This window comes from Trachemys scripta, chromosome 8, assembly GCF_013100865.1.
Source record: "Trachemys scripta elegans isolate TJP31775 chromosome 8, CAS_Tse_1.0, whole genome shotgun sequence".
Taxonomy (NCBI): Eukaryota; Metazoa; Chordata; order Testudines; family Emydidae; genus Trachemys; species Trachemys scripta.
The window spans coordinates 75,693,953-75,706,605 of record NC_048305.1 but is presented as its reverse complement, the minus strand read 5'-3'; the positions used below and the strand labels follow the sequence as shown (position 1 = coordinate 75,706,605).

The 12,653-nt window shown below is 40.9% G+C and overlaps 1 protein-coding gene across 3 annotated transcripts in view; it reads right to left on the bottom strand.

Annotated features, from left to right (window-relative positions):
• Positions 1-11,565: 11,565 nt before the first annotated feature.
• Positions 11,566-12,653, bottom strand: part of LOC117881921 (ecotropic viral integration site 5 protein homolog) — a 64,206-nt gene continuing 63,118 nt past the window's right edge. For 2 of the 3 annotated variants that reach the window (XM_034779775.1, XM_034779774.1), the window contains one exon: positions 11,566-12,538. In XM_034779775.1, coding sequence (XP_034635666.1) covers positions 12,224-12,538 — 315 coding nt within the window. In that variant the 3' untranslated portion in view covers positions 11,566-12,223. The remainder of the gene's footprint in view (positions 12,539-12,653) is intronic. The other variant, XM_034779776.1, reaches the window with a different exon arrangement.

The following is a 12,653-nucleotide window of genomic DNA, read 5'->3' as shown; positions in this document are numbered from 1 at the left end:
GGGATGTTTCAGGCCATAGAATCTCCCTGGACACAGCCTGGTTAATTGCAGTTATAGAAGTGCAGAGACAGTGGTAAGTTTAAAATTATAAGCTGTTTGTTTTATAAGGATTACATAACTACTTAGGTTGAAAAGTGGGTGGGTGGGCGGCCAGTGGCCTTGCTACAAAAGGCTTTTTCTATCATTTCACGCCTTTCACATTTTGAAGGACATCACTGTTTTTGTGGTGCCCTAGTGGCAAAGGGAGATGTTATTCCAAGCTGCTCATGGGAAACCCGCAGAGAATGCAGCCCAAGTATTAGAACATATAGTGACTGAACAGCACATCTCTGAGTGGAGTGGGCTGGTCAGCTACCAAGGTGGCCCTGGAAAATACACCCTTCCCAGCAGTGGGACTACCTCTCTGGAGTTCCTGCTTCAGGAACAGTTTGCAGCTATCAGCACCTGGGATTGGGGCAGAATCCAAGAGGGAATCAATAAGATGCTGCGTTAGCCTCTACATGGCTTACCCTGTTATGGCTACATGCAAACACGCAGAACTCCCCAGCCTTCCTCCACTCTACCACTAGCACATTTCTGAACAAAAAGCGAAACCCCACTCAGACTTGGGACAAGGGACTTTGTCACCCATGGACTACCCCTAACTGAAGGGGACTAGATTTGGGAATGAACACATTTCCCCAAACATACACACACTGTTCATTATTTCCAGGCAGCTCAATAGACTGTTGAGTGATTATAGAACGGCAAAATTAAAGCCACAGCAATGTAATATTGTTTTAAAGAAAACAGGAATCACCCCAGCAAAAAGATGTGCCTTTCCACTAACAATACTCTTTAAAGCTGCTCTTTACTGTTTGCATTTCCCAGTCACCCTTTTGAATGCCACATGTGTTAAAGCGTATATATTATTTTAACATGTTTTTTCTAAAGCAGATGAACTGGAGAACTGGTTTTGTGTGTGCAATGTCAGCTTGTGTGTGTTGTCAGATATACCCATGAACTGTCTGAATGTGAGAGAAAGAACTAAAGATTCTACAGGGTACTTGGAAAACTAAATTTAAAGACAGAATAAACCCCAGCTGAGTTTTTCATCACTTTTTCCAAGATATGTTTGGCTATGTCTCTCACTTTCTCAGATTGTGGAGTAAGTTTAAATTTTGTCCAGTACAATTCTCCAGACCCTCACTTACACCACAGAGGACCTGAACCTGCACAGCGCCAAGCACCCACACCTTCTTTTACAATCAGCTGGAGTTAAGGATGCTCAGCCCCTCACCGGGCATTGTTGATAACAAATAAGACTTATTTGTCCATGTGAGGATTGCACTGCAAGGATTGGGCCTTAATCTTAAAGCCAGATCGCCATATGCAGGGAAAAACCCTGTGCACTGTTAATAGCTATGAGCTAACATGACATCCTGTGGTTTTAGAAGAAGAGTAACATGCTTGCATATTTCCTGGTGCCAGGCCTGGCTGGCCTGGCTACAAAGGTAATGACTGAGCACATATTTTTTTTCTATATTTCCTTTTTCCCTAGAAATACCATTTCACATATTTTATGGCTACAGCTTTTGTTCTTGCTATCGTCATTACAAGGATTGGAGAAACTGGAGGTATCAGTTATATTATACATTAGATAGTGTAACATACACTGATTCATAGCAAATGCCTTATTGCTTTTGTATTTCCAGTAAATTTGGTATTTAATTGGATAATTAATTCCTGCAAAGTAGAAGTGCGTAGTTGTTGTAGATTGGGCTTGTCTCTTATTTATCACAATTTAGCCCCATCCAACCAATGAAAATAAGACTGTGGCCAACTTGTGTGTGAGTTAAGCAGCATTTTCACTGTTCTAAGAGACTGTTTATAGAAATTTAATGCTACTCAGATCATCTATTGCAAATCACACTGTTGCTGTTTTTGTGCTTCTTACTCTGTAGCATATGGTCTTTGATGCTATGGGCTACTGGATAAACATGTTGCATAACTATTATTTTATAGCCTGAACCAGTTTATACACTGCTCTAAAGCAAAGATGTAAAAAAATTCATAGTGTATGTTATTTAGGATCAAGAATTTCATATATCTTAAAAAATTTATCTCTCGGCTTTAGAACTATATGTAAACTAACTCAATCCAGAAATCGACCATGACCAGCGTTGTGGTTTCTAACAACCAGTCTCACTATAGCATTTGAGACCTTATTATGAAAGTCTATGGAAAGCCTTGTCATAAACTAAAAGTTCGCCACACAAAAGGAGCAATATGCCCAGAATTATGGAAGAGTCAGAAATGACTCCATCGTTAACTTTGCACTGAGATTTTCCACTTAATGCAGGACTAAAATCTCTGTTTTATACATTGTTGTCTGAATCTAGTCTTCAAGTCTGGCTCAATGACTCTTCAAGGGACAATTGAATTTTCAAATTATTTCATCAGTAAAAGATTCTATAACTTTTGAAGAGGAAGCATTTAGACATGTTCCCTTTTTTAAAATTTGGGCCTTCTTTGCCTTGCATTCCTTTGGGTTCCTCTAGCTTAAAAATACAAATATTGCACGGGCTCCAAATTTCACCCAGAAATTTGTCTTCAGTACATCTTAGACTTAGGATGGTTTTTTAAAACTTAAAACAGAAAAATAAATGCATTTCTTGCAAATCCGTACAACCAAATTGAGTCCTTAACCTACATGCAAACGTACAACAGTTTAATTAAGAACTGATCTGCATAGGCATTGCACCATTTTAAATAATTTCAAGAACTGATTTAGTTAAACTGGTGCAGTCTGTGTGAATACTCTTGAATCACTTTAATTCTGGTTTATATCAGTTTAGCTTGGCTAAATCAATATCATTCCAGTTTAAAGCAGCAAGTGTCTAGAGACACAGTTGCACTGATTTAACTGTTTAAAGAAGCTGATGCTGGTGGGAAGAGGAAAGTATTTGGAGTAGTCTACAGCCATGGTGCAGTCGTCTTTGATTGAAGATTCACATCCATAATTGGTCAATTCAGTCCGCAGTCTAGGAATACTCTTGGATTCCTCGGTTGACATTGGGCTCTCACATGGCAACGGCCATGCACTATATTTTTGAATCATCTCTGGTTGTCTAGGAGACTCTGTCCCATTTTAGCAGACAGACCTGACCTCAATCATTCCTGCTTTCTTCACCTCTGGGCTGGACTACAGCAATGTGATATACTTAGGCATGAACCCTTCAACACTTAGGAAATTCCAACAGGAAACACTGCAGCACGTCTCCTCAGCCACACAGGCTACAGTGAGCACATCACACCTGTCCTCTGCTCCCTGCACTGGCTTCTCATAGAATATCAAATCAAGTTCAAAGATTTGGGCCTTATTGTCAAAGCGCTCCATGGCCTGGGCCCAGAACACCTAAAAAAGAGTCCACAGCTCTGGGATGAAGACTATGGTTAATAACTTCACTTCTCTGATACAATGGAAAGTTCAACAATAAGAGTAAAGCTGCTCTGTGTGGGAGACAGAATCTTCTCTGAGGGTCGTGAGAGACTGGAATGAATTCGCTCAGGAACTAAGGACCATCACAAAACTTGACCACTTTCTGCTCCAAGTGCAAGGCACATTTCTTTGACCATGCCTTCTCCAATACAAATATGTAGCAATAGGTACATTTAAAAAAAAACAAAACAAGAAAACGCCAATCCCTATCAAAATCTGACACTACTAACCCAAGCATCTTCCTCTAGGGCGAGGATGAGAGAACAAAACGCACGATAGATGTGTAATCATATTGCTTAATGCACTCCTGGAAGGTGCTCAGGGTACGTCTACACTGCAGTCAAAAACCTGCCGCATTGAGTCTCAAAGCCCAGGGCAGCTGACTGGCACTCAGGGGACTTGGGCTGTGGGGCTAAAAACAGCAGTGCAGATAGCCAGGCTTGGACTGGAGCCTGGCTTTGAGACCTCCCCCCTGCACACACGGTCTCGGAGCCCAGGCTCCAGTCCAAGCAAGCCGCTAACATGGCTGTTTTTGTCCCAGCAGCCCAAGTGTGCTGACCAACCATGGCTGTGCCGCAGGTCTTTTACTGCAGTGTAGACATCCCCTCCAATACTACAGTGATGAGAGAAGTATAAAAATCTATAGCACGCATACCTTTATACCTTAAGACCATTAAAGAACATTATGAGCTCAAACAACTATTTTTGTCAACAAATAGGTAAGTGTCATTGCTAGTCCAGAACCTAAAAAATTTATATGGAAAAGTTTCTGGCCCTTACAGTTGGGAAGAAACCATTGAAAAAGCGATTCAGGTGTAACAGAGTCTCTAAAACATAAATCCGAGACAACAGGTAAAGAACAGACTGAGTAACAGGGTTAATAAAACATTAATGCTCATCCATTTAAAAGGTGGCTTAAGGCACAGATTTTGCTGCAATATAGCACTGGGGTAGTTCTGCTGTAAAAAGTGTTGAATCCCCCACATGAGAAAACTTTAAAAAGCACTCAGGTTTTTCTGGCCAGTGCTCAAAAACTTTAGGCTTCCAAATTCTCCCAACTTCATGTGAAAAAATCATAGAACTGGAAAGGACCTCGAGAAGTCATCTAGTCCAGTCCCCTGCATTCAAGGCAGGACTAAGTATTATCTAGACCAGAGTTTCTCAAACTGGAGTCCACAAAGGTATGCCAGGGGGGTCTGTGGGCCACACTGAGCAACTCCTCCCCCTCTCTCCCCGCGCTTCCTGCATGCTGGGGAGTGGCTGTTCAGTGGCATACAGGAGGCGCTAGGAGGGAGAGGGAGGAGCAGGGATGGGCTGCGCTCCGGGAAGGAGTGGAATCATGACCAGGGCCGCCGGCCCCCGCTGATCAACTCCTCCTTCTTGCTCCCAGTGCCTCCTGTATGCCACAGGACAGCTGTTCCCCACTGTGCAGGAGGCACTGGGAGGGAGAGGGAGGAACGGGAATGGGGCGCACTCAGGGGATGGGACGGAAAGAGGCAGAGAAGAGGAGGGGCAGGAGGTGGAGGGAAGTGGGGCCTTGGGGGGGAAGGGTGGAGTTGGGGTGGGGCCTGGGGCTGAGTGGGGAGGGCTTGGGGGTCTGCAAAATTTTTAAATCAAAATCAGTGTCCTTGGATTGCTAAAGTTTGCAAATCACTCATCTAGGCCATTGCTGACAGATGTTTGTCTAACCTGCTTGTAAAAAGCTCTAGTGAGGGGGATTCCACAACCTCCCCAGGCAATTTATTCCAGTACTTAATCACCCTGACAGTTAGAAGGTTTATCCTAATGTCCAACCTAAACCGCCCTTGCTCCAATTTAAGCCCATTGCTTCTTGTCTTATCCTCAGAGGTTAAAGAGAACAATTTTTCTCCTCCTTGTAACAACCTTTTATGTACTTGAAAACTGTTACCATGTTCCCCCTTCAGTCTTCTCTTCTCCAGACTAAACAAATCCATATTTTTCAATCTTCCCTCATAGGTCATGTTTTCTAGACCTTTAATCATTTTTGTTACTCTTATCTGGACTTTCTCCAATTTATACATATCTTTCCTGAAATGTGGTGCCCAGAACTGGACACAATACTCCAGTTGAGGCCTAATCAACATGGAGTAAAGAGGAAGAATTACTGCTTGTGTCTTGCTTACAACACTCCTGCTAGTACATCCCAGAATGGTGTTTGCTTTTTTTGCAAGTGTTATACCGGGGTCGGCAACCTTTCAGAAGTGGTGTGCCGAGTCTTCATTTATTCACTCTAATTTAAGGTTTCACGTGCCGGTAATACATTTTAACATTTTTAGAAGGTCTCTCTCTATAAGTCTATATTATATAACTAAACTATTGTTGTATGTAAAGTAAACAAGGTTTTTAAAATGTTTAAGAAGCTTCATTTAAAATTAAATTAAAATGCAGATCTTATCAGTTTAGTGCAGTGGTTCTTAACCTGGGGTGCACAAACTTCCTGGGGGTGTGAGATGCCCTTTCTGGGGGTGCGAGACATGCGATATTTTTTTAGAAAGTAAATCATCGAAAACACAAATTAAGCACAGGCACATAAGTACAACTACTTTGTTTCATCAAACCTATGTATTTATTAACATTATACATGTTTTAACGATTACTGTAATATACAAAGTTTTCAAGTTTTTAAGCTAATTGTAGTGTAATTTTTGATATGGGCTGCAGAGTGCTGGGACCAGGCCAGGAACAGAGGCCTGGGCTGGCTCCTGGTACCCCAGGCCGGCAGGAGGACTGAGCAGGGCCGGAGGCCTGGACCCCGGCTGGCAGGGGGCCGGGTGGCTGGAACTCCAGACCAGCAGTGAGGTGAGTGGGGCCGGCGGCTGGTATCCCAGGCCACAGCAGGATCAGCGCAGCTGATGGCCGGAACCCCAGACCAGCAGTGGGCTGAGCGGGGCCGTCGGACAGAACCCCAGACCGGCGGCGGGCTGAGCTGCTCAGCCCGCTGCCGGTCTGGGGTTCTGTCCGCTGGCTCCTGCCAGCCGGGGTCCTGGCCGTCGGCCCCACTCAGCTGCTGCCGGCCAGGGCTTCCATTCACTCAGGCTGGCAGTGGGCTGAGTGGGGCCAGTGGCCGGGACCCCGGCTGGCAGCAGCGTGCCAGTCAAAATTGGCTCGCTTGCTGCCTTTGGCATGCGTGCCGCAGGTTGCTGACCCCTGTGTTATACTGTTGACTTATATTTCGCTTGTGCTCCACTATGACACCCCCCCAATCCTTTTCTGCACTACTACTTCGTAGGCAGTCACTTTCTATTTTGTATGTGAGCAATTGATTGTTCCTTCTTAAGTGGAATACTTTTCATTTGTCCTTATTGAATTTACTGCTCCAGTTTGTCCAGATCATTTTGAATTTTAATCCTACCCTCCAGTGCACTTGTAACCCCTCCCAGCTTGGTATCGTCTGCAAACTTTATAAGTGTACTCTCTATGCCATTATCTAAATCATTGCTGAAGATAGTGAACAGAACTGGACCCAGAACTGATCCCTGTGGGACCCCCCTGATATGCCCATCCTGTTTGACTGTGAACCACTGCTAAGTACTCTCTGGGAACAATTTTCCAACCGATTATGCACCTACCACATAGTAGCTCCAGCTGGGTTGTATTTCTCTAGTTTGTTTATGAGAAGGTGACGTGAGATAGTATCAAAAGCCTTACTAAAGTCAAGATATACCACATCTACTGCTTCTCCCTATCGACAAGGCTTGTTACCCTCTAAGAAAACTATTAGGTTGATTTAACACAATTTATTCTTGACAAATCCATGCTGTTAGTTATCACCTTATTATCTTCTAGGTGTCTGCAAACTGATGGAACAAATAATTAAGCAATTAGCTTTCTGGGTACTGAAGTTAAGCTGACTGGTCTCAAATTCCCCAGGTTGTCCTTATTCCCCTTTTTATAGATTGGCACTATATTTGTCCTTTTCCAGGCCTCAGAATTTCACCCATCTTTCATGATTTATTGAAGCTAATTGCTAATGGCAAATATCTCTTCATTCAGCTCCTTGAGTATTCTAGGATGTATTTCATCAGGCCCTGCTGACTTGCAGACATCTAACTTGTATTAGGAATTAACTTGTTCTTTCCGTATTTTAAACTCTGATTCTATCTCATTTTCACTGGCATTCACTATGTTAGATGTCTAATTGCTACTCATCTTTTTGGTGAAAACTGAAACAAAAGTCATTTAGCACTGCTGTCATTTCCACATTTTCGGTTATTGTTTCCCCACCCCTCATTGAATAATGGGCCTACCCTGCCCTTGGTCTTCCTCTTGCTTCTAATGTATTTGTAGAATGTTTTCTTGTTACATTTTATGTCTCTAGCTAGTTCAATCTCATTTTGTGCCTTGGCCTTTCTAATTTTGTCCTACTTGTTTATATTCATCTTTTGTAATTTGACTTAATTTCCACTTTTTGTAGGATTTTTTTTTTTTTTTATTTCAGATCATTGAAGATCACCTGGTTAAGCCACAGTGTTCTCTTGCCATACCTCCGGTCTTTCCTACACAGTGGAATAGTTTGCTCTTGTGCCCTTAATAATGTCTCTTTGAAAAACTGCCAACTCTCAAACTGTTTTTCCCCTTAGACTTGCTTCCCAAGGTATCTTGCTTACCAACTCCCTGAGTTTGATAAAGTCTGCCTTCTTGAAATCCATTTTCTTTATTGTGCTGTTTTCCCTCCCATCATTCCTTAGAATCATGAAATCTATCATTTCATGATCACGTTCACCCAAGCTGCCTTTCACTTTCAAATTCTCAACCAGTTCTTTCCTATTTGCTAAAATCAAATCTAGAACAGCTACTCCCCTATTGTCTTTTTCCACCTTCTGAAATAAAAATTTGTCTCCAATACATTCCAAGAACTTGTTGGATAATCTGTGCCCTGCTGTGTTATTTTCCTCCAACAGATGTCTGGGTAGTTGAAGTCCCTGTGCTTTGCATGATATTGTTGTCTAAAAAAAGCCTCATCCACCACCTATTCCTAGTTAGGTGGTGTGTAGTAGACTCCTACCCTGACATCACCCTTGGTTTTTTATCCTTTTTATTCTTACCCAGAAACATTCAACAAGTCTGTCTCCTATGTCCATCTCAACCTCAGTCAAAGTGTATACATTATTGATATAAAAGGCAACCCCTTTTTTTCCCCCTAGGCCTATCCTTCCTGAGCAAGTTGTACCCTGCCATACCAATATTCCAGCCTATATGCATTATCCCACCAACTCTGTGCGATGCCAACGATATCATAGTTGTGTTTATTAACTAGCATTTCTAGGTCTTCCTGCTTATTCCCCATATTTCTTACATTAGTATACAGACATCTAAGATACTGATTTGATTTCCGCCCTATGTTCTGTCATCTTGGAGTGCCAAAGAGGAAACAAGCATTTTCACCCCCCGATATGAAATATAACTTAAATGGAGACTGATTGTTTCACTGGCTCCACAGCACTGCGTTTCTCTGCTACTCCCTTTCCCAGCCTAGCTCCTGGTCTGGTTCTCAGGCCCAAAACTAAATGTATACACACACCCACCCACCCTATTTATCATTTAATTTGCTCAAATTTATAATTTTCCAGTCTAATGTATGGTAAGATTTCAATTTTAAGAGAATTATTAAATAAGGTCCCAGTGGAAGGTCAGGTAAGGTTGTGCACTGTAGTGCAGTTAGCTATTCTGTAGAATTCAACTATCTGGATCAGGTTTAAACCTCACTAGTACTCTTTCACTGATATTTTGATAATGAAATGGAAAGTAGCAGCATGAATAAAACAATCTAGGCTATTAACATGTATATAAACAAAGTTCAGGAAACAGCCCTTACCAATTAGGCTCATTCACTATCACTTGGGCAGTCAGGCAGTTATTGCAAGATCATAACACTTTGCTGTTCAAACAAAAAAAGATTTTACGACCATCCTCTAACTGAATTTTGCTCCTGCCACTTAATGCAGAACGTTACCTTTAAGAGAGACTTGCAGCTGGTATTGATAGGCAAAGAATAATTTGTCATCTATTCACATGAGTGTCAGTGATCCATGTGCAAACAAAGGTGGACAGATGCTTATTAGGGGAAAATAAGGCAACTGTCACCTAAATGTTAGTGAGCAAGAGAGCTCAGATTATTTTTGCTTTGACACATTTCTAGCAGGGTTTGGGTGTTAAAACAGTAAATGTTTATTGCAATAGGGTGAAACTTCATTCATAGATTCAAGGACTGGAAGGTACCTCATGAGGTCATCGAGTCCACTCCCCTGCTCGCATGGCAGGACCAAACACGGTCTAGACCATCCCTGATAGACATTTATCTAACCTACTCTTAAATATCTCCAGAGATGGAGATTCCACAACCTCCCTAGGCAATTTATTCCAGTGTTTAACCACCCTGACAGGAACTTTTTCCCTAATGTCCAACCTAGACCTCCCTTGTTGCAGTTTAAGCCCATTGGTTCTTGTTCTAGCCTTCGAGGCGAAGGTGAACAAGTTTTCTCCCTCCTCCTTTTGACACCCTTTTAGATACCTGAAAACTGCTATCATATCCCCTCTCAGTGTTCTCTTTTCCAAACTAAACAAATCCAATTCTTTCAGCCTTCCTTTATAGGAAATGTTCTCAAGACCTTTAATCATTCTTGTTGCTCTTCTCTGGACCCTCTCCAATTTCTCCACGTCTTTCTTGAAATGCGGTGCCCATCATGTGTGATGAGAAATATATTGTCATTGATGAAGATAATGTAAACTCAAAGTAACGGAGGCAAAGACCAGGAGTAGCAGGAACTCAAGTAATAGTTAACTTCGAAGGTGTCACCTACCCATTTTATGGTCAGTTATTGCCTGGATATGACCAACATACGTATAGTGTGGCCAAGATGCCCAAAGCTCACTTCTTTCATGGAGTAGGTTTCCTTTAAATTTTCAGGTTCTGTAACTAGTTTAACTCATTAAGTGAAAAAGGATCCTGTAGTGGCCTTATTCCAAAAAGACTAGGAATCTTCAAAATTAAAAGCCAAGGAGATGCAAGTGGCCAATAGGGGACTTGGACTCTAGGGCCCCCGTTAGGCACATTCTTAAGGACCTTGCTGAAGTCAGCATATTAGTAGTGCCATTGAAGCTCATAAGCATATGTCTAACTCTAAGCACATGCTTAAATACCTAGATGAACTTTAATATTTCTAGAGGAAGCAAGCTTGTGCCATAATCCTGCAGTATCATTTAATTCCTTTCAAATCACAAGCAGTCCAGCTGCTAATATTAACAGTACATACTTCCACAGAATTTGTAATTGAGGAGAATTGCAGTGGTACATTTATGTCAAGAAATATTCTGGGCTAGGAAGAGTCTAAGAGACTAATGTCTAAAATGCTGTGCAGGACAGCAGTAGCAAGTCATTTTGATCAAAAGGCCTTGGAAAGGACAGGAAGAATTTGAGATCTAATCAGGGCTTCCTTTAGGGGTGACCAGTCACCCAGCATGCATTCATTCTCATTGCTCCATGTTAAATCATGTGCATCTTCATTAAACGCACTAATATTAGCTTTTTGGTTCTTAGATATTCTTGTACTGATCTTCCTCAGAATAACTTACTATAGATATCTGTTTTTACTGCTTTGAACAATCCGTCATTGGAACTGTAGTTAATTTAAAGCCAGATAAAAATACTTTCCATCTTTATCTGAACTACTCTCTGGATCTGCACTATGCAATCACCTACAGAATCTCTAGGATACAGACATTAGTTATTACTAAGCAATAAGTGCTACAACAAATGTTAAATCATGAAAAATTTATTATAGTTATATATATGAAGTTAAAAGTTTAGTCTGTTTTTGAACAAGCATTTTAGTTAGTCATGAACCTGCTAGTGTCAGTAGCTAAACAGATTAAATCTAAGATTAGTGTTTTGCCTTTATTTTGTAACTCACTATCAGTATGTATATACAGAATTCATTTGCCTGTTAGAATACCAAAGTAGCCATTTTGCAACATTTACATTCCTCATATAAAATGTGTAATATACATTTTCAGGTTGCTGCAGAGAGATATAAACATGTACAAAATAAACATTGTAGTTAACATACTTTGACCAGGTTTTTTATTAGCAACACATCAATAGCAGGTGCACAAAAAAATAAAAAAAAGTCAGAATGATTTTAAAAACCTTTTGGACATTTGTGACCATTAATTTGTATTTAAAAACAGAAGAAATAAAGGCTTGTGTTTGGAGCCTTTTATGGGTCTCCAATAATAGTTATTTTTAATTAAAACCAAACAGTCAAACAACAAAAAATAATCAGACATACACCATGATCAGCCAGTTTGCGAACGTCTATCTTGATCACAAATGGATAACAATGTAAAAAGAACACATTAGTTCACGGAGTATAAAATATTGCACAAGAGCAGTTTCTTTTGAAGAAAAGATTTCCCAAGTTTATGAATGGCAAAATGGTTATGCATTTAAAGAAATTATATATTTGCATTTTCTAAAACAAGGAACATTCAGTAATACTGTTAGAACAGTCATCCATCAACTTCTTCCCAATCTACTCTATGGTATGTCAGTGATGAAGATTTGGCAAAGGTAGAAGGCAAACAGTAAAGTGTGTGTATACATATATACATATATTATATATAAAATGTGTCAGATAAGCCACAATAGCTATCTAATCCAAGCGCTGGGCATTTTAGTCATTAAAAGAAATCTGAAGTCTTAGATGCTAGTCACAGTGATGATCACACAGTAGTAGAGTAGGATTCCATTCTTTGCTGGTTCTTTTGCTTTGGAATAATCTTGTCCGTATCCCCAGTGTCTAGAACACCTTCTTCAGTATCACTGTCACTGCTATCTACCACAGTTGGGGCCAAAGTCATCTGTCCAGTCCTTCTGTGTAAATGAAAACGGACCCTATCCTCCTGTATGGAGTTACTTATAAAATCTTCATCAGAAGAATGAAATGACTCATCATCTCCTATCAAATGGTTGACAATGTGAATCCCATCAAAAGTGGGTTGGTCGGAGAAGCCTTTCTGGCCTTTTAGGCATCTGATCTGTTAAAAACAAGAGTTAACATTTAATCACAGGTGAAGAGTCCAGCAATAGGAATAAAACCAACATGTTTGAGAAGTAAAGTATCCTTGACAGTCAATGATTTCTAAATGCAAG